General features: G+C 61.2%; 1 protein-coding gene across 3 annotated transcripts; it reads right to left on the bottom strand.

Annotated features, from left to right (window-relative positions):
• Positions 1-8,303: 8,303 nt before the first annotated feature.
• On the bottom strand, positions 8,304-19,952 carry B4GALNT4 (beta-1,4-N-acetyl-galactosaminyltransferase 4). Of its 3 annotated transcripts, none has more exons than XM_047774809.1 (20): positions 19,521-19,952; positions 16,409-16,509; positions 15,986-16,081; positions 15,810-15,905; positions 15,634-15,724; positions 15,460-15,560; positions 15,230-15,297; positions 14,973-15,051; positions 13,720-13,786; positions 13,454-13,588; positions 13,256-13,365; positions 13,043-13,143; positions 12,852-12,952; positions 11,862-12,774; positions 10,282-10,571; positions 9,990-10,143; positions 9,794-9,866; positions 9,550-9,703; positions 9,125-9,251; positions 8,304-8,744 (listed from the first exon to the last, which is right to left on the bottom strand). In XM_047774809.1, the coding sequence occupies exons 1-20, from the start codon at positions 19,669-19,671 to the stop codon at positions 8,621-8,623; spliced, it is 3,132 nt and encodes a 1,043-aa protein (XP_047630765.1). In that variant the 5' UTR covers positions 19,672-19,952; the 3' UTR covers positions 8,304-8,620. The 3 variants fall into 3 exon arrangements, with proteins under 3 accessions (XP_047630765.1, XP_047630764.1, XP_047630767.1); XM_047774808.1 differs by having other exon boundaries at positions 16,406-16,509; positions 19,521-19,951; XM_047774811.1 differs by having other exon boundaries at positions 16,406-16,509; positions 19,586-19,682.
• Positions 19,953-21,111: the final 1,159 nt, after the last annotated feature.

Here is a 21,111-nt window from a genome sequence, read left to right as displayed (position 1 = left end):
AGGGCCTGGGAATCTGCTGTGGGGCCTATCCGGTTTGAGAATGGGCACCCGAAGCTTCTTGGGGCCTGGAAGGTGGGTGATGCTCTTACCTGGGAGGTGGTGGGTCGCGGGGGGGGGCGGGTGTCTGGACTGTACTGGGGAGCCTGAAGGAAGGGCTTTGCAGGCCCAAGGGGCGGGCCAGCATTTACACGGCTCCAACTGACTTAGAGATAGGGAGCCAGGCAGGTGCAGAAGCCTCTGCAGGAGGTGCTGGGGAGCAGGGGCTGGGGGAGGAGGTGCTTTTCTGGGCCAAGGCCAGAGCCGAGGGCAGGGTGGCGGAGGGAGGAGCCCCCATTGCTGGCTTTGGTGACCTAGGGACCCTCCCTGCAGGGGCTGCCAGGTGTATGCAGGTGGAGCTGGAGGAGGGGCCCAGAGGTGCCATGGGATGCCTGGAGGAGGGCTGTCAAGGGGCAGAAGATGGGGAGAAAAGCTTGAAGACGTAGAGAGTGCAATTATTGTCAAAACCAAATTCAGGCTCTGGCTGGAGCACAGAGAAGTTAAGTAGGTGGCCTGGGGCCACGCAGCCTGCAGGGGTGAAGATGGATAGTCAGCTGGAGCACCAGGTGCGAGAGCACAGCGCGTGGCGGGGAGGGGGGACGCCCGGGATGCCTGTGGCTTCCTGTCGGCAAACTTGCGCCCATGCTCCGGAAACTTCCAACATCTGGAGGGCCAGGGCCTGCCTCCTCCATGAAGCCCGCCCTGATCCCTCCGGGGCCAGACCATCCTCCTTTGGCCTGGAAGTTCCCCCAGGGGTCCGGGCCCCCCTGCCTCCCTCTCAGCCGGTCAGGGGGTCGGTCGGTCAGTCTACCACTCGGGGGTTCTGAGCTCTCCCCTTGTGCTGGCGCTGCTCCAGGGCCGGTGCGTGACCAGGAAATGCAGCTTCTCCTTCTGGCGTCTGGTGGGACCCAGACACAGCAGCTCACATGCAAGGATGCTGGTTGGGGTGGCTGGGCAGCTGAGAGCCTCTGGACCCTTACTCCTCCGGGGAAGGGTGGGGAGCCTTGCAGAGGTCCCAAACAGGACCCTAAAGGGTGGCTGGAGCTCATGGGTGGGGGCGGAGCACCGGGGATCTTTTGGGAGCTTCAGCGGGGAGTGGCACGTCAGGTTTGTGCTTTAAAAGGACTCAGCCTCTCTGGGGAGAATGAGCCGGTTGAAGGGAGACTGGTGGGGAGGCAGTGGCTGGTCCCCACGGGGCCGGGACCAGGAGGTGGCCCCAGGTGGTGGCAGAGTGGAAAGCGGTGCTGAGTCCCCGTCACTGGAGGAGTGAAAGTTCGAGCTTCCTCCCGCAGGAGGCCTGCGCTGCGGTCCTGGAGAAGCACCCCTCAGCGCTCACAGGAAGGGTTTGCCCGGGGCCCCCGGGTGGAGGTGGGGGGTGGGGTGGCTCAAGGGCTGGTTCCCACGTGTCCTTGGTCCTTACAGGAGCCCCAGGAGGCTGAGCTGTGACGGCTCCATTTTGAAGATGGAGACACTCAGGCTCTGCGGGCGAAGGTTCCAGAAGCCGCGAAGCAGGTGTGTGGGGAGAGGTGTCGCCCGAGCAACAGCAGGATGTGAGCGGGCTTGGGGACGGGCACTGGCTGGTGCGGGGCTCTTGGTGGAGCCCCTGCGGTGGGTCTGGACCACGTCCTCCGTCCTCCGCAGGGGCTCAGAGGGGGGTGTGCCGTGTCCCTTCTCCCCGAGGTTTAGGGCGCGTCTTGAGCGAGGAGGGGCTGCCCCAGGGCTCTCACCGTCTTGGTGGGCTCCTGGGTGCCCCGGGCTCTGAGACCGGCCCTTGCCTTTGCTCCAGCTGCTTTCCCTCGGCGGCCCCTGCCCGTGGGACGGTGGGAGCCCGGCGCTGCCCGAGGCCACCCAGGGTCTTTACGTCCTTTGGGGCGGGAGATCCCGGCCTGCGCTTCCGCGGGAACTTTCTGTTGGGCCGCTTTCCCTTGGGCGCATCCCCTCGTTGCTTGTCTTCCTCCGCATCCGCTGCCCCCTCACGGACCACCTTGGGCTCTGGCCTTTTCCACTTCGTCTTGCGGGCATGTCCCCGACCTGTCTTCTGTGTTCCTGGCTGGATTTTAACAGTGGCTGTTCTTGGTTTTTGAAATTCCTAAAGCGACTTTTATTTCTGTAAAGGTTTTTTCTCTCACCCATTTTTTCCCCCAAGTGTTGTCAGATAATCTTAATTTTCCTTTGTTTTCGTCATGGGTTTTTCTTAAAGAAGACTTTCTTTTTTAGAGCAGTTTTCGGCTCACGGCAAAATTGAGAGCGGGGTACAGTGGGTTCCCCTCCAGCCCCCGCCCCGACGCGCGCGGCCTCCCCCAGTGACCACACCAGGTGGTACCTTTGTCACAGCTGATGACCCTGAATGGACAGGTCATCGTCACCCCTGGTTTACATCAAGGTTTGCTCTTGGTGCTGGACATTCTGCAGGTTTGGACAAACTGACAATGACACGTGTCCAGCGTCACGGTGTCACCCGGGGGGTCCTCACAGCCCCGAGTCCTCCGTGCTCTGGCCGAGGGCCTTCCCTGCCCCCCTCCCCGCTCTGGCAACCACTGAACCCTCTGCCGCCCTGAGCTGCACCTCGGCCGGCCGGCGTGTCCTCGAGGTGGACCCCTGCCGCGGCCGCCTTTGCCCTCTCCGTCGGGTGCGGCCGAGGCTCCTCCATGCCTTGCTGCGGCCGGAGAGCGCCTTTCTTTCGGGGGCTGAATGCCGCCCCGTCGTCGTCTGAGTGCCGTCTGTGTGTCATTCATCTGCGGAGGGACGTCGAGGCTGGTTCCCAGTTTTGACACCTGGGAATGAAGCTGCTCTCAGCCTCCCTGGGCAGCGTCTCCTGTGGCCCTGCGTTGGCAGCTCTCGGGGCAAATACCAAGGAGCACGAGCGCCGAGCACACGGCGAGAGTATGGTTTTTTTTTTTTTAATAATGATTTTTATTTTCCATTATAACTGGTTTACAGTATTCTGTCAGTTTTCTGCTGTACAGCGTGGTGACCCAGTTACACATACATGTACAGATTCGTCACAAGTGATTAGACATAGTTCCCAGTGCTACACAGCAGGATCTCATTGCCTATCCACTCCAAAGGCTATAGTTTGCATCTATTAACCCCAGACTCTCAGACCATCCCACTCCCTCCCCCTCTCCCTTGGCAACTACAAGTCTATTTTCCAAGTCCATGCTTTTCTTCTCTGTGGAAAGTTTCCTTTGTGCTGTATATTAGATTCCAGGTATAAGTGATATCATATGGTATTTGTCTTTCTCTCTCTCTTTTTTTTTTTTCCGTCTTTTTGCTATTTCTTGGGCCGCTCCTGCGGCATATGGAGGTTCCCAGGCTAGGGGTCGAATCAGAGCTGTAGCCACCGGCCTACGCCAGAGCCACAGCAATGCGGGATCCGAGCCGCGTCTGCAACCTACACCACAGCTCACGGCAACGCCGGATCGTTAACCCACTGAGCAAGGGCAGGGATCGAACCCGCAACCTCATGGTTCCTAGTCGGATTTGTTAACCACTGCACCACGACGGGAACTCCCTGTCTTTCTCTTTCTGACTTATTTCACTCAGTATAAGAGTCTCTAGTTCCATCCATGTTGCTGCAGATGGCATTATGTTACTCTTTTTTATGGCCGAGTAGTATTCCATTGTGTATATATACACCACAGCTTCCTAATCCAATCGTCTGTCCATGGACATTTGGGTTGTTTCCATGTCTTGGCTACTGTGAATAGTGCTGCAGTGAACATGCGGGTGCATGTGTCTTTTTCAAGGAAAGTTTTGGCTGGATACATGTCCAAGCGGGGACTGCTGGGTCATGTGGTAGTTCTATGTATACTTTTCTAAGGCACCTCCATACTGTTCTCCATAGTGGTTGTACCAGCTTACATTCCCACCAGCAGTGCAGGAGGGTTCCCTTTTCTCCACACCCCCTCCAGCATTTGTTATTTGTAGAATACACCCTCACACTATGCACAAAAATAAACTCAAAATGGCTTAAAGACTTAAATATAAGACAAGACACCAGCAAACTCCTCAAAGAGAACAGAGGCAAAACATTCTCTGACATCAACCTTACGAATGTTTTCTCAGGTCAGTCTCCCAAAGCAACAGAAATAAAAGCAAAAATAAACTGGTGGGACCTTATCAAACTGACAAGCTTTTGCACAGCAAAGGAAACCAAAAAGAAAACAAAAAGACAACTTGCAGAACGGGAGAAAATAGTATCAAATGATGCAACTGACAAGGGCCTCGTCTCTAAAATATACAAACAACTTTACAACTCAACAGCAAAAAAGCCAACGACCCAATGGAAAAGTGGGCAAAAGACCTGAATAGACCTTTCTCCAAAGAAGATACACAGATGGCCAAGAAACACATGAAAAAATGCTCCACATCAATGATTATTAGAGAAATGCAAATCAAAACGACTGTGAGGTACCACCTCACACCAGCCGGAATGGCCATCATAAATAAGTCCACACGTATGTTTGGTTTTGTAAGAAACCGCCAAGCTGACTCCTAAGTGGCCGCCCGCATTCCCAGCGAAGGATGAGCCGCTGGTGCTGCAGACCCGCCTGGCGTGGGCGGCGTCCTGTTCTGGGCTTGGGCTGCTCTGATGGGGGGCGGTGGTGCCCGTGGATGCCGGGTGGTTCCAGCACAGTTTGTTGAAGACTGTCTTTGCTCCTCGGTCAGAGATCAGTTGACCGTCTACATGTGGGTCCATTTCTGAGTTCTCCGTTCTGCCCCATTCATCTATTTTGTCTAACATCCTGCCAACACGCACTGTCTGGATGGCTCCTGCTCTGTAGCAAGCCTTGCCGTCGTGTCCATCCTCCACGTTTATTCTTCACTTTGAGTATTTTGTTGGGTATTCTGGGTATTTTGCTGCTCCAGAAAAGAATCAGTTTGTCGCTACCCCCAAAATAACTGGCTGCGGTTCCGACTGGGCTCGCCCTGCAGCTGCTGACCCAGCTGGGAGACACTGACAGTGCGACAGGGCCGAGTCTTCCTCCATGAACGTGGACTCTCTCTCCACTGACTGAGGGCTTTGATTTCTTTCACGACCGTCTTGTAGCTTTTCTCGCATAGGCCTTGTACATATTTTGTTAGGTTTATCCCCAGGTATGATTTATAATGCTAATGTGAAAATATCTATTTGCTTTTGAGGGCCACGCCTGCAGCACATGCAAGTTCCCAGGCTAGGGGTCGAATGGAAGCTGCAGCTGCAGGCCTTGGCCACAGCCATAGCAATGCAGGATTTGAGCTGAGTCTGTGGCCCACAGCAACATTGCATCCTCAACACATTGAGGCCAGGGGTTGAACCCACATCCTCATGGATACTAGTTGGGTTCATAACTGCTGAGCCACAACAGGCGCTCCCTGGTATTGTATTTTAAATTTCAAATTCCAGTGGTTCATTGCTAGTATGTGGGGAAGCGATTGACTTTCGTATATTAACCGTGTATCCTGCAACCTTGCTGTATAATTTGTTAGTTCCAAGAGTTTCTTTTTCTTCCCTCCCCGCCCCCCTTGGCTAATTCTTTTGGATTTTGCTACATAGGTGATTATGTCATCTGCCAGCTAAAACAGTTTTATTTCTTCCTTTTCAATCTGCACATCTTTTATTTCCTTTTCTTGACATGTTGCACTGACTAGTACTTCCAAAATATAACATTGAAAAGAAGTGATGACAGGGGTTTATCATTTATTTCTGTATTTTGGCTGCGCCCAAGACATGTGGAAGTTCATGGGCCAGGGATTGAACCCACACTGCAGCAGTGACCACCCCAGATCCTTAACCTGCTGTGCCACAAAACTCCCATATCATTTACCTTTTGTTTGTTTTTCTTTTTTGGCCACCCTTGGGCATATGGAGTTCCTGGGCCAAGGATCGGATGCAAGCCACAGCTGCGACCCACTCTGCAGCGGTGGCAATGCTGGATCTTTTAATCTGCTATGGTGCCAGGCTGGGGATTGGAGTCCTGGCACTGCAGAGATGCTGCCAATTCCATTGCACCACAGCGGGAACGCCTCCATGACCTTTTAAAATATTCTTGGAGTTCCTGTGGTGGTGCTTCGGAAGCAAATCTGACAAGGAACCATGAGGTTGTGGGTTCAAGCCCTGGCCTCCCTCAGTGGGTTAAGGATCTCGCGTTGCCTTAAGCTGTGGTGTAGTCACAGACGCGGCTGGGATCTGGTGTTGCTGGGGCGGTGGAGTAGGCCGGCAGCTGTAGCTCTGATTCGACCCCTAGCCTGGGAACCTCCATATGCCACGGATATGGCCCGAAAAAGCAAAGAAAAAAAAAAAAAAGAAAAAGAAAAAGAGAAGAAAACAAGAAAAAAAAAACCCTCAAATGTCGCCCCTGACCTTTCTCTCTCCCCAGTCTCTCTTGTTGGCAGCCTCACAACCACCCCAGGGCTTTGCTGGGGTGTCACACTCTCAGGCTTGTTCTGACCACGACTTACAAGGGCAGCATCCCGCAGACTCCCTGTCCTCTCTCCTGGCTTCGATCTTTTACAATAGCTGCTACCAGCTAACCTGCTCGACATTTTCTTTGCTGTCTACTGTCGGCTCCACCTCACCCTTCACTAGAATTTAAATCTGTCAGGGCAGGGATCCTTGTCTGCCTTGTTCGCCGCTTCTGGGTCCTTCTTGGTCGGTGTCTGTTCCAGAGCGGGTGCTCAGTGGACGCTGCTAACACGGAGGAAGACCTGACAGCGTGCGTACGTCCAGAGCAGGCAGAACGCTTCTGCTTCCAGCGGAAATTGTTTCGCTGATGTGTGTGCTTTACCTACCTGTTAATTACACCCCCTAACCTCCTTTTGGAGTATATATTCTTAATTCTAGTGCTACTTCTTTTCTTGTTAGGAAACATCTGTGAGTGGGGACCATTTCAGCTGGACTAGACACTTGGGGAGGAGTGGGCAGAATGAGCCGGGGGCCTCTGGCAGGTCAGCTGTGTCCTCCGCCCTGTGGGCACTTGCCCTACATGGACCAGCCCAGGTCACAAGCACCTGCTGGCCGCCCTGCTCAGCAGCCACAGAGCTGAAGGCCCCTCCCCATCCCTTCCAGCAGGGCCGTCTCTAGGGTCTTCTCGGGACCCACGTGGCAGGCTCCTCTGGCTCCACTTCCACAGAAACCCTCCGGCTGCCCTGTGTTCATGGTGAGAGGCCTGTCTCATGAGGCCTGTCTGGGGTGCTGAGCAGATGTGCTGCCTTCCCGCTGAGTGCGTTTTTGAGGGGGCGCACACAGCGTAACGGCCCCAAAGAAGCCCTGTGGCTGTCACCTGACACGGCCAGAGGGACTTCGCAGAGCAAGTACAGGGTGTTGCCTAAGATGGGGCAGCTCCCTGGGCGGTCTGGGTGGGTCCAAGGTCCTCAGGGGGTCCTTCAAAGAGGGAGGCCGGAGGGACAGGTCTGAGAGGACGTGATGACGGTGGCTGAGGTGTGAGGGAGGAAGGGAGAGTGGGTGAAAGTGGTAAAGGCTGCTGCTCTTGAAGACGAAGGAAGAGGCCGTGAACCAAGAAGTCTAGGTGGCCTCTGGAAGCTGGGAAAGGAAGGAAGCAGATTCAGGTAATGCCTCCGACGGAGCGCAGGCCTGTGGAAGCCTTGATTTTAGGGCTTCCGACCTCCAGAGAGTAAGACAGCAAATTCCATTATGTTTGTGGAAATTTGTCACAGCAGCCGCGAGGAACTCATACAGGCGGTGCACGCGCTGCCAGGCAGGGCACCGGCCTCCCTGCCGTGACTGGGACCCGGGGAGGGGCAGGCTCTTGACGGCATCACCCAGCCCGTGTCCGCATTCTCTGGGCTGCTCCTGACCCTGCACTTCTAGGTACACGAGAAAAGTCAAACAAACAACACCCCCCACCCCCCACCGCCGATATGGCCTAAACCCGCTTGCATTGGGTTTTCCGTTTATGGCAACTTGGTCCTAACCTACACCCCCCAACCTGGTCACAGAACGCCCCCTGCCACCCCAGGATGCAGGGTGCTTCTGCATCTTTGAGGGAGATGGGCAGGCCCGACGTCCAAGGTCGGTTTTCACCAGGAAGGGGACAAAGGAGGTCGCAGAACGTTCTCTGCGCAGGGCTGGAAGGGCCAGGCCGTGCGCGCCGACCACGGTGACGAGGGGAAGGTCCAGAGCCTTTCCTCGAGGGCCCACGAGGAAGCTCGAAGGGGAAATGCGCAAAGAGGTGAGCGGTCTCAAGGGTGGGGGGCTCTCCTGCCATCGCTGCGGCTCGTCTTTGCCTTCCCAAGAGAGCCGAGCACAGAGGATGAATCAGAACTAAAAAAAATATTTCATTCTGAATAAAAAATGGAACAGACATAACTCTTGGAAATCCTGAAAACAACGTCATCGCTACGGCAAAATTTCACAGAAATCGTCTCACAGGGCGTGGGGACCAGGCCGACCCTGGCCCGCTATGGAGGCTGCTTCTCTGGGGAGCGGTGCCGAGGGGGCCATGGCTGGGGTGGGCCAGGGGGCTGCAGGCACGGGTGGTGGCTGTGCCCAGGGCTGAGCCCCGCTAGGTCCCTAGAGTCCAGGCTCAGCGCCGGCCTCCAGCTGCCAGGGCTGCGAAGCTGGAGGAGGGGTTGCTGGTCTTCAAGGCACCTCCTTGCCGGGGGTCTTCCGGCTGCGCGTGCCCCACATCCCCCGCTTGGAGTGGAAGTGGTGGTAGAAGTTCCGCAGTCGGAGCCGCTCCACCTCCAGCCCTGCCTGCAGGACCCTGGGTGGAGAGGCATGTTGGGGCTGCTCTGAGCCCGGAGGGTCCTTTGGGGGGATCAAGACTGGTGGTGGGGGATGGAATGGAAGTGGTCCGGGGGCTGGGGTGTCAGGGCTTCTGCTACCAGAGGACCCCATGGGAGGAGGGGGACCTAGGCCTATAGGATCTGGGTGCAGAACTAGTTCAAGGGCTGCCCTGAACCTGTAGGACTAGGGGGTGGCCAGGGTCCCAGGGTCTCTCTGGGCCTACACACCCTGGCAGTCGGAGCAGGAGGCAAGCAGAGACCCCTCAGCATGTGAGGACCCCTGGGCCCCCTCCCTACCCGGAGGAGGAGTGCACGGAAGTCTCAGTCTCCACGGGGGGGTGGGGGGGGGTGGGGTCACCTGTCCAGGAGCTCCCAGTCCTCGCCTCCCCACTGGTCTCGGAACTCCTCTGTGTTCATGCCTCCGATGCGGTCGAAGTCCGACTTGTAGATCCCGAAGAGGCCAAAGCCGTTCACCTCCCAGTAACCTGGGGCAGGGAGGGGAGCCCTTCAGACCCCAGGTCCTGCAAGCCCTTCCTTGGGGGTCACTCCAATGTGTTGGCTGTGCTGGTCAGAAACTGGGAGCCTTGGATGTTGGAGGAGGTTCCTAGGGGCCGAGCATGTCCCTAGGCTTGCCGGAGGAGGACCTTGGGTCCTGGGCACGGCAGGGGGCGTGGGTGGGGCCCCAGGCCTACCCTGCAGGTTGGGAGGAGCCCCCGGGGAGCGTGGATTTTATCTTAGCATTGGTGGGACCCCAGGATCACTGAGGGGCATCCAGGATATTACCGTGGGGGTCCCCTGGCGAGCTCCCGCAGCCCAGGCGCATGACCACAGGCGCAAAGGCCAGCTTGCCCTCCACACAGTGCTTGCGGATGCCATCCAGGATATTGGCAGGGAAGTGGATGTGCAGGTCGCAGAGGAAAATGATGCTGCTGGCATCCTGGAGGCAGCAGAGGTCTGAGCCTTGCCCTCTGCAACGGAAGAGCACTCCCAACCCCAGTGCCCTCGGCCCATCCCACTGCCCACGCACCTCCACCGCGTCCACTCCAGCTTGCAACCCTGCAGAGCGCTCAAAGTTTCCCGTTCGCCTGAGGTACTGGTACCTGGGGGAGGGGAGGGGATGGGGGTGGCAAATCAGAGTCACTCCTTTCTGGGGGCAGGGACAGGAAAATCCACGTCCCAGAGGAGGGAAGACGTGCTTGGCCTTCCTGCGTAGGGGGTGTCACCTGGGCAGCCGCGCTGCGCGCAGGGCCTGCTCCACATCCATGTCCTCGCTCTCAAAGTCCACCAGGATGACGCTGAAGCGAGAGTCTCCTGTGCGGACCTGCAGCGCGGCCATGTCTGCCAGGAACTGTACCACCCAGCGCGCCTGGTTCTTCACTGGCGGAGGATGGGGACACTGAGCCCACCTGGACACCTTGTCGTGCCCCCGACTTGCGGCAGCGGCCCCTCCTCTTCCCACGAGGCCTCTGGGCCATCCGTCCCCCACCAAAGCCGGGTGGCCACGCTCTTGCGCACCTGGCACGATGAAGTGTACCATCACATCCTGGCGCCAGGCCAGGCGCAGCGGGCGGCACAGCTCAGGGCGCCCGTCGGGGCGCAGGGAGGCGGCGGGAGCGGGCTCCGGACTCTCTCCGTCTCCATCCGTGTCTCCGGCACGGGCTCCGGGCAGTCGCAGGAACACGTACTCAGAGAGGCGCAGGCGGCGACCGCCGCGCTCCTGCAGCTCCAGCTCCAGCAGGAAACGGCTTCCGCGCGCGGAGTCTCGGCGCTTTTCCACGTTCACGATGCGCAGAAGGGCGTAGCGCCTGGGAAGTGGGGCCGGGTCAGCCCCATGGAGCGAGCTCCTCAAGGTGGCTGAGTGGCCACCTTGTTTCTGCAGCTGGGGGCCACTTGCATCCCCCCAGCCCCTAATCTTCCCGCAGAAACAAGGTGGCCCCTCAGGTGAGTCGGGGGCTGCCGCAAGTGCCCCATCACACCTCAGGGTCTGGGGGAAGTTCCTTGAAGGCAGCCCACCTCCCCAGGGCATCCCACCAGGAGGCCGCCCCCACGCCCAGCCTGACTGTCCCCTCTGCTGGGTGCCACCACTCCCATCCACAGCGAAACCTTTGAGACACCCACTGCCCACAGGATGAGGTTCAAAGGTGGCACACTAAGACGGTAAGCGGTCTCTACCTGTGGCCTCAAAGTGGCCTCACACTGGATGAGCAGACTTCCTCTTCTTGTGGGGATCTTTGTCCTGGTGTCCCCTGCTTGGACCTAGCCCCCAATCCTCCCCAGCCCCTCCTCTCTAAGGTCCTTGGTGCCCCCTGTCAGAAGTCTCCTTTTTGCCCCCCTTTCCCCCGGGGGGCTATGCTGATCTCCAGGGAAGAAGCTTCTGGGCCTGCAGTGAGCTCCTAACTGGTGCTGCTGAGTACCACACGCCTGCCTATGACCCAAATGGGCCCAACCCGTGTCTTGCTCGAAACTCTGTGTTAGAACAAGAAGAACGAGTCCTGAACTTGGCCTTCAAAGTTCCCAAGGCCCGTCCTCTGCCCACCAGCCTCCTGCCAGCCTTTGCCTATCACTGCCGCCTGCAGGTCCTGCCCGTCCTTAAGGGCTCAGCACAGCTCTGAGAACCCCCTAGAGCCTGCACTCAGGCCAAACTGGGTCCCCCACTCTCCACTCGCACGCCTGCTTGGGGTGGAGACAGGACTGGATTCCTGGGGCCTGAGGGAGGCTGGGGGGTGGGGTGAGGGTGTGTGTGTCAGTGACGCAGGAACCCTGAGCCCTCCCCTGAGGACCATGACCCGGGTCAGCACTGTAGGCTGGGGGGGAGGGACTGGGGGCTCCTAGCTTGACCCTTGCATGTGTCTCTATCTGGAGGAGACCTGGGTGGCTCAGACCCATCCTCAGGTCCAGGTGACAGGTGTGGGGTTTGGAGGTGCAGGACAGGAACCCTGGGTGGTAGGGGGAAGGTTCCTAACACAGGAAGGCTCCCAAAAGGGCCACCCCCAGAGCAGTATCCTGTTAAACCCTGGGAAGGCCTGAGGGTCCCATGGAGGCCCAGGTGGCCCCTCCCCATGCACGTCTCCTCCCTTCCCGAATGCGCCCCCTACCCGCCGTGGCGCGCGTTGAGGCGCTCCATGTACTGGGCCACCACGTCCACGGCCTCGGCCTCTGGCAGCTGCAGGTTTCCCGACACGTTGCAGCGCAGGTCGTTCCAGTCGGAGCGCAGCAGCTCGAAGTCCACGTTGCCCACGCTGAACGTGCGCTGCCAGTCGATGGCGTCCTCGCGCCAGCGGCCGCGCGATGTGCCAGCTGCCTCCTCGCTGTCCTCTGACGCGGCCTCATCACCCGGTGCCCCTTCCTCGTCATCGTCCCCTTCCTCCTCCTCCTCCTCCTCCTCGCCCTCCCCCGGCAGCTGTGGCCTGGACACCTGGGACAAGCTCAGGAAGGAGGTCACGGGCTGCGCTTCGGACGAAGAGTTTGAGTCCGCGGTGGGGGCCGTGAGTCCGGGTGCGCGTGCCTGTCCCTCCTGGCTCCCCTGGGTGGCCGGGGCCCGGGCGAGAGGCCTCAGCTCTGTGGCCTGGGGACGGGTCCTGCGCCCGCGGGCCCGGGGTGGGCGTGGGGGCGCGCGCAGCTGCACCCTGGGCAGAGGTCTGGGCCGCAGAAAGACACCAGTGAAGGGCGACCAGGGTGGGCCGCGCGGGCTCAGCGGTGCCAGGGCCCGCGGGGGCGCCCGCAGTCGCGGCCGTACCCGCGTCACATACACCTTTGGGGGCGGCCGCTCGGCTGCAGCACGGGGTGGCGGGGCGCGGCCCAAGAAGAGGGGAAGGGGGTGTGCAGCCCAGTTCAGCGCCCGAGAGCGCCTGGGGGGCGTTGGCGGGCCGGGCGTGGCTGGGGCCTGGGTGGGGGCGGCGGCGGGGAACCGGAGGGTGCTGGGCGCCTGGGACGCCCAGCGTGCGGACGCCCGGGTGGGCTCCAGCCCGTCAGGTGGCTCTCCTTCGTCTTCATCGTCGTCCAGGAGGTCTGCGGGAAGCACGGTTAAGCCGCCGCTCCGGGTGCGCCCACCTCCTGGGCGGGGCTGGGGGGCGCGGGGGACTCACCGGCAGGGTTGAGGAAGAGGAAGGCTCGGCGCTGCACCTCCTCCTCTTCGTCTTCCTCCCCCTCCTCCCGGTCCATCTTCATGTATTTGTAGAAGCCAAACCTGGGGCGGGGGCGGGGGCGGGGGCGGGGCGTCAGAGACCTGGCTGGGCAGAGGCCCCGCCCCATTCCCTCCTGGGCCCCGCCCACCCACCTTTCCAGATACAGTGGCGACTCGCGGTAGAAGCACTTGTTGTCGCTTTCCATGTGAGTCAGGCGCGTGTGGTCATTGGGATACACGAAGGACAGGTACACCTGGGGCAGGGCAGAGGGCTCAGGCTGTGACGTCTGCCAGAGGGTTGGGAGCACGCTCAGGGGGCCCTGGGGAGAGGAAGGCCTGCATCTCAGGGACCCGAGGGGCACTTACGAACTGCAGTCCTTGGTATCTTGCAATGGGAAAGTCCTTGACGACGTAGGTGGGGGCGTAGGCGCAGGGCTCCAGCACATTCTCCAGACTCGAGGGTTCCACCCGAGGCGCTGAGGGAGGGGTGCACACAGTGTGGCTGGCTTGGAACCCCTGCCCTGCACTGTCCCCCCCCACCCCAACCCGTGGTCCCCCTCTCACTGAGGAAGAAGGTGTCTCGGGGGTCAGGCCGCAGCATGTCGGCTCTGGGCTCCTCCTGCCGCAGGCCCAGTCCCATGTGGCTGGCTGGAGACTGGGGGACATGGGCCACGTGGTCCATCTTCAGAGCTGACTCATCTAGGGGCAGAGGATGGGTGGAGTCCCCAGGAGTGCCCAAAGACCCTCCTCACCCACATCCAGACACCATCCCGAAGAGACCACCCATCAGGAGCCCTTCCCCTTTCCCAGAGAAGCTCTGGGCTCCGCACCTGTGTATAGGGAGATATGAGCAGAGCCTATGACCTCGAACTTCAGGCCGGGCAGGAAGGCTCGCCACTAGGGGGTGGAGAGTGTGGTCAGGACAACATGGTGGGGGTTGGGGTGGGGACGCAGCTGGGTGAGGGATGTGCGGGTGGGGAACTAGTGGGGGCAACGCTTCAAGCATGCAGGAAGCTCACGGGGTGGACGGAGAGGGATCCTAAGAGGGCCCAGAAGGCTGGGGTCCCTGGAGCTGGTGAGGCCCTCCCATGCTCCCTTTAGGCCTTTCCTGACATCCTGGGCACTTCCCCATCTTCTGGTCATGGCCTCCGCCTCCACCTGCTCTGGGTTCCACAGCCACTGTTCTTCTGGAGGGCAGCACTGGCCTTCCAAGGGCCAGACCCAGCACCCCCACTCCCCACTGGACCTCCCCCTCCCCTTTTCTCCCACTTCGGTGGCTGCTCCTTCTCAGTCTCCCTTGCAGACTCTGTCCCTCCCCTACGCCTCCCATGTTGGGGTTCCTGGGGGCTGCCCCAGGCCCTCTTCCCTTCCCAGCTCATCCTGGATGCTCTTAGTCAACCCCTCAGCTTCCACAAGGTCACCCCGAATCTCCAGCCTGGACCCTCTGCCAAAATGAGCTGGGATGGATGGTGTCCGCCCACCCAAACCAGACACCTGCAATGTCCCACCGGCCCCTAGCCACCCTGGTCACCAACCACACCCAGCCAGGTTCAGGCTCTCAGCCACTGCGCACCCCACCCCCCGCATTTCTTCCATTCCCACCCCTCTGGTTCAGGGACCCATGGCACCCATGAAAACCCCTCCCAGCAGGCGCTCTTCGCAGTGGCCAGAGGGGTTTTTCTTGAAATGCAAACCCAATTCTCCTGCTCTCAGGAGGAAGCCCTGCCTGTTCTGGCTGCCAGACTGCTTGGTGTTCAGAAAGCTCTGGGTGGTTCCTCTCCTCTGCTGTTCTCAAGATCTAGAATTCATCAGAGGCACCCCAAATTCTCTCCCTGCTGCTCTCCCTGTGAATGCATCTCATCTCTCCAGACTGTTCAAGGGTCTCTTCCTCCATGAAGCTCCCCCGAGCCCTGGGCAGGCAGTGGGGCACAAGCCCATCCCTGAGCAGCTGCTTTGCCAACTAGACCAGAAGCCCCCCTGGGGCAGGGTCTGCACAGTTGTCCTGCGGGGAGTGGTGGGCGGGAGGGCAGGGCTGGGGAGGTGGGGTCTCCAGAAGCCCCCAGGAGGGCAGCTGCCCACTCACGCCCACTTCCACATGGTCCGAGCCGTGGTCGTCCTGCTTGTGCAGCAGCTCAAAGTAGTACCTCCGGGAGGCCATGAGCCTGGGGACACGAGGAGTCAGGAGCGGGCCCCACCACGCCCCAGGAACCCCCAACAGATGGAGAGCCCAGAGGGGGTGGGGGTGGGGCTGGGGCTGGCCCTCGGGGCTCGGCGTAGCAGAGGCCCTGGGCCTCTCACACATTCGTGCACACTCACGCGCACACGGCCACAGCTGCTCACCGCCTGGGCTTGGACACCTGGGAGCTGAACTTGGTGAATTCTCCAGGCGCTGTCCACTCCGAGCCAGTCTGGAGGGTGAGAGAGGAGGGGCAGGGGCTCAGCCTCTTCTTGGGGGCCCCAGCCCCTCCCGGTCCCACTAAGAGGCTGGAGGGGACAGGCGATCCCGGCTGCAGGAGGCCCCTGAAGACAGAGGGCTACAGATGGAGGGACGGGGCTGTAGGTGGGGGTACCTTGCCCACAAAGGCCACCAGCTGGGCACCCGCCGGGCTCTCGTTTGGGCTGAGCCAGAACTCAGAGTTGTCATCCGAAGCCACGGAGAACTGGACATCTCCTAGGCCACAGGACAGGGCTCAGGGGGTGTGGGGCTTTAGGACACCCCTCCCCCCTTGTCCCCACCCCCGCACCATCTCTCGCCGGGTGGATGAAGCCGAAAATCCGGAGGCCATAGTTCTTCCACTTGGGGGACACAGCCAGCTTCTTCACGGTGGTGCGAGTCTGGGGGGGCAGTGGCCTCTGATGCCAAGGCCCCCCGCACACCCTTGCCCACCTGCGGGGCCGCCACCCTGCCCCCCAGACTCACGTGCGGGAAGAGCGGAAAGTGCAGGTTCCTCCTCAGGTGGCCCACGGCGCCCCCACACCAGTCCTCAAACACGTGCAGGTTCACCTGCCCCTTGTACTGGGAGTGCGAGGAGGGCTTACCTCTGGCAGAGCCCCCGCCTGGCCCTCCCCACGCCGGGCAGGCCCAGCTGAGCTCACCTCCTCCCGCCACGGGGGCGCCTGATGGGTGAGGTTGAGTGACAGTGGCCTTCCAGCCCCCCCCGGAAACAGCATGTCTGGGGCCCGACCCTCGGGCTGTGGGAGAAAGGGCACCAGGGTCAGAGCTGAGAAGTGTGAGGGCGGGAAGGGATCACACAACCCCCCCACCCCCCCTGCCCCCCCGATTCCCAGAGATCCCTTCACACTCCTCGAAGCCTGGAAGCCGTACACACCCAGGGCCCTGGCCACACCCAGGCCGGGAGGTCTGTGCCTGGGCCCTGCTCCGTGTTGGAGCCCAGCCTGGTGCTGCGCCCGCGCTTCCATCCACACAGCCTGCAGGTTCCTGAGGCCACTGGCACATGAGTGCCCTTGGGTCTCGCGCACGCTGCACACACACATTCTCCCCCAGGCCCTGCTCACCACCTGCTCCTCCTCACGGCTCTCGCTGGAGTCCTCTGCCCTCTGCGTGGACAGCGCAGCACGGACGCCCCGGCCGTCTGTCACACCGCTCAGCTTCTCGCCGTCTGTGGGTGGCATGTGGGGTGTGACTGGAGCCCAGGCTCCCCAAGGCCTCAGACCCCAGTGCTGGGTCGGTTGGGGGCAAGATGGCCAACTGGCGGCCCACCTGCCAGCCCTGCACTCTGCTGGGCCCTTCTCCCACATCCTGCCTCTGTGGGGAGGCTTCTGCCTCCACCTGGCTTTTCCCGGTCCCTGGCTGGTGTGAGGGAACAGTTATGTGTGGGCACACGCAGCAGTATAAACATGCCTATGCACACCCCTCTGGCAGAGTCCTCACTGGTGGCTTCACCTCCAGGAAGGCCATCAGGATGGCTCCGTGCCCTCGCTCCTTTTCCTGTGTGCGGCTTCGTGTCTGCCTCCCTTACCAGAACCTAGAGCCTAGGGTTAGTGCTGGAGCTTGTTGTCAGCAGAGCCGGCACTGTGGTCTTGAGGCTTTGCCAGCCCCGGCCCATGGCACGTGTGCCACTTGCTGCCCTTGAGGCCAAGGTCCAGGACCAAAGGAGCCCTGGCACCAGCCTGGGCAGAGAAGGGATAGGCATGCTCGTCTGGCTGCCAGAGGACTTGGGGCCAGCTCAGCCCTGGAGGGAGGGTGGCCCCTGGGGAAGCCTTCTGTGGACATTTCTAGAGCTGGGTATCCCCAAACTCCCTAAACCGGGGCGGACCACCTCCACACCCCCAAATCCCTCAACTTCCCAGACCTCCTCCCTAAGCTTTGGGCCTGGGCATCACCCTGGGACCAGAGACTCCGAAGGGAAGGCTTTGCTGTGCGCCATGGCCACCCTCCCGGCTCCCATCCAGGGACATCCAGCCTAGGAACCCTCCCCTCCAGGGCAGAGCCTGGCCCTCGATCCAGGTCCAGGTCCCAGGAGCTAGAGTCTGTATGGACACAGGTGACCTGGGCCCCTTCTTTGGGGGTGGGGGGCTCCCCAAGGTCTCCTGCCTGGGAGACCCCTGTGGTGCCTGCTTCCTCATCCAGGTTCTTTTCCTCAGGCACTGGCCTCTGTCCAGCTGTGGGGGAGGGGAGCCCCTAAGAGGTTCCCGGCCAAATCCCCGTAGCCTGGCCCTGAGGCTCCCTGCCCCCCAGGGTAAGTCTGTATGTATTGTCCCAACCCAGGCTGCCGTTGCTGCGGCAGGGACCGAGTCCCGACACAGCGAAATCCAGACCGGCCTTCTGCCTCTGGGCTCACCGTCCGCCGGGGCTCTGCCTGCACTGACTGCTGGACACTGGGAAGCTGGCCCTTCTGGTGGAAGTGAGGGCAGGGCTGACAGGAGAGTCAGGAGGTGAGACCCATGGGCTGGGGCTGGGGCTGCTTCTGGAAGGAGCCATACAAGAGTGGAATCTTCCCTTTTTTTGGGGGGGGGTCTTTTTAGGGCCGTACTTGCAGCATATGGAGGTTCCCAGGCTAGGGGTCAAATCGGAGCTGTAGCTGCCAGCCTACATCACAGCCACAGTGACGCAGGATCCGAGCTGTGTCTGTGACCTACAGCACAGCTCATGGCAACGCCGGATCCTTAACCCACTGAGCGAGACCAGGGATCGAGTCCATGTCCTCATGGATCCTAGTCGGGTTCGTTAACTGCTGAGCCACAATGGGAGCTCCATGGGTTGGATCTTCCTTAACCTCGATCAGCTCCTGCCCACCCAGGAGCAGTGAAGGCAGGCTGGTGCTGTCTTCCCCGCTGGCCCAGCTGAGAGCAAAGGAGGCCTCAGAAATGGGGTCCCACACCTCCACCCCCTCCCAGTTGCTGAGCTAGGCTCCCACCTTTTCAGGAAGTCAGGCTGGGGAGGACTGAGGTTGAAAACCACACAGGCAACTGAGCAGAAGGCTGGTTGTGTTCTGTGTCACTGGCTCATGCTCTGGGGTCCTGCCTTATTTGCTGACTGCTGGGTTGGGGGGCTCTGTGAGGGACTGACCAGTGCTGGGGAGCCCCTGGAGGGTGTGGCAGTTGTGAGATGCATGGACTCTGGTGGGGGGAGGTTGGGACAAACCCCTGACTCCAGGCCTAGCGCCAGGTGTAGGACTGAACGGGGAGCTTTGGACCCCCGCCCCCCACCCCCCACCATGGGGAGGCCCAGGACTTTGTGAGGCCAAGTCACTGTTCTGAGTCTTTGGGAAGCGAAAGTCTCACCACTCATCCTAAGGACACAGCCCTTCCTGGAGAAGGGCCAGGAACAGCTTGGCTGGGCTCTCCCTTGCCCTGCCTGAGGTGCATGCTTCTCTCTCTCTCTCATCACCTTCCCACCAAGGTTCTAGGCCCTCTGCCTCCCCCTCCCCCCAAATATTATGTGTCAAAGGTCACCACCTCCAAGAAGCCCTCCGAGATTCCCCCTGCTAAGGCGGCAACCCCCCACCCCCACCTCTGGCTCTTTACCACAGTGCTCACCAGGACCCGATTTGTTCACTGTCCTCCCTGGGGCGTGAGCTCCAGGAGCCTGAGAGTTCACTCCAGACAGTTTGGGGCTCCCCAGGCTGGATGGAACCCCAAGCCCATGCCTTACGCCCCAACACACAAACTCCTCAGACCTGGATCACAGGTTTGCCTAAGGCGCCTCCTCCACGAAGCGTCCCAACTCCAAGGGTCAGCTCCCCGCAGCCAGCACCCATCCCCCTCCCCAGGAGACAGGGAAACTGAGAGGCTCTGCTAAGTAGGTAAGCGGTGGAGGCGCTGCCAGACTTGGCCTCTCAGAAATCCCAGCATGTCTGGGAGCGGAGGTCTCTCCAAGAGCCCACCGTTAACCCCGTCACGACCCACTCCAGGCCTGATCCCGGAGTCCGCCCAGGTTCGGGGACGCTCCCCAAGAGGGTCGCGCACGTCCCCGCAGACATCACCGGGCGTTCGGGCCGACCCGAACCGCGCCCCCTGTTCCAATATCGCCGAGCTGGGAAGGGCGGTCAGGGTCTCCTGGAGGGCCTGGCTCACGCAGAGACCCAGACGGGAAGGGAAGGCCCGGGCCCGGCGCTGCTCGGGGCCCTTACCGCCCCCCCGCCCCGAGGGCGCGCGCCCCCTCCCGTACCTCGCCCGTAGCCCAGCCGCTGGCGCAGCGCGCGGCCCTGGCGCACCAGGCTCAGGTGCACGTACGTGAGCCACGCGGCGCAGGTGAGCAGCACCAGCAGAAGCAGCAGCTTGATCTGTTTGCGGATCTTCTTCACCGGGAACCACGGCATCGCGGCCGGCCCCGCCCCGCCCCGGGACGCGCTCAGTGGCGCCGCTGCGGCCCCCGGCTCCCGTGCGCCCCGCGCCGGGTCCCCCAGCCCCGCATGGCCCTTTGTCCGCCGCCCGCGGCCACAGGGTGCGGCCGCGACACCAGACTGCCCCTGGCCGAGGGCCCAGGGTGGGCGGTGGAGGGACTCCTGACGGTGCCCCCGCCCGGCCCCGCCCGGCCACTCAGGCTCCACGCTCTGGGGGCCGCGGCGGGACCGAGCAGCATCCACGCTGCGGTGCTACCCACCGTGAAACGGGCCCGGCCGCCGCGCCGCGAGGGCCAATCCGGGTCCGGCCAGCCTGCGGGGAGCCAATCCGCAGCGTGGGAGGCGGGGTCGGCGTGTTAGGGTGTGCCCGCCGCTTGTCTCCACGCAACGCGCGCGCATCCACCTGGGCGCGCCGGCCCGGAGCAGCGCGGGGGCTCGGGGACCCGGGGATGCGGAGGACCCGGGATGCCTGTATGCAGAGGTGAGTGGGCTCCGGGACAGGAGTCAAGGGTCTGAGAGTGCACGGGGCAGGGGGTGGTGCACAGGGCGGGGGGGGGGGGGATATGCGGGGCAGGGGAAGCCAGGGACACAAGGTGTGGTGATGGAGGCTGCTGGAGGCGCAGGCCATGGGTTGGGGGACAGTGGGCACACGGGGAACAAGGGTGTAGGGACGGGTGATGGGGAGGCCCTAGGAGCTTGGGGAATGTGAGGGGAGGGATGTGGGCAGCCTGGGCTTGGAGTTGGGGAGACCCTCCAACTCCGACCAGGAGGAATGCGGCTCAAAGTCAAGAAAAGAAACAGCAAGTTTTGGGGAAAAACACAGGGAGAAGGTGACGATGGTGGGGCAGGGTGGCTGGGTGTGTAGGGGTGGACAGGCTCCATGCAGGCAAGGAGGGTCTCAAAAGCACATGGCTTCACCCTGAAGGGCATGAGGAACCACCAAGGGACCTCAGCTTGGAGAGTCAGGGTCTGGCCTGGCTGCCACGTGGACAGGGGCAGCAGAAGGGCAAAGTGGTGGCCTCCGCCAAGGCAGAGTGAAGATGGAGGTGCACAGGCAGAAGAGGCAGGGCCATGTGCGAGGGAACAGAAGGGAACCCTTCTGTGTCTGAGCTGAGTGGTGGGGTCCAAGGGGTGGCTCTTGCTGCGATGGAGGTGGGGGGGGGCAGGTGTGGGTTGCTGATGAACTGTGCCCCACTTGGTTCCCAGTCTTGCCCAGGCCTCCTCAACCCCTCCCTGTCCCATCTCCAGCCTTCCCTTTACCCAGCTGCCAGCCTGACTCTTTTCTCCCTCCCTCCCTCCATCTCTTCCAGTTTTCTGTTACTGTGTAACAAGCTGCCCCAACGCCAGGTTGTAAAACAGCTGTTGCTTAAGCACATGGCTTCTGTGGTTTGGGAATTCAGATGGGGCCCCACAGGA

This window comes from Phacochoerus africanus, chromosome 4 (assembly GCF_016906955.1).
Source record: "Phacochoerus africanus isolate WHEZ1 chromosome 4, ROS_Pafr_v1, whole genome shotgun sequence".
NCBI lineage: Eukaryota > Metazoa > Chordata > Mammalia > Artiodactyla > Suidae > Phacochoerus > Phacochoerus africanus.
Note: the sequence above shows the minus strand (reverse complement) of the source record. Positions and strands in the feature narration are given on the sequence as shown.

Bases quoted from the DNA above. Each gene is read 5' to 3' on its own strand.
- B4GALNT4 (XM_047774808.1), bottom strand. From the start codon at position 19,671: ATGCCGTGGTTCCCGGTGAAGAAGATCCGCAAACAGATCAAGCTGCTG. The intron at 15,298-15,459 runs GTACCCCCACCT...CTCACCCTCCAG, and splicing joins TGGTGGCCTTTGTGGGCAAG to ACTGGCTCGGAGTGGACAGC. The intron at 10,572-11,861 runs GTAGGGGGCGCA...CCCACTTCCCAG, and splicing joins CTCAACGCGCGCCACGGCGG to GCGCTACGCCCTTCTGCGCA.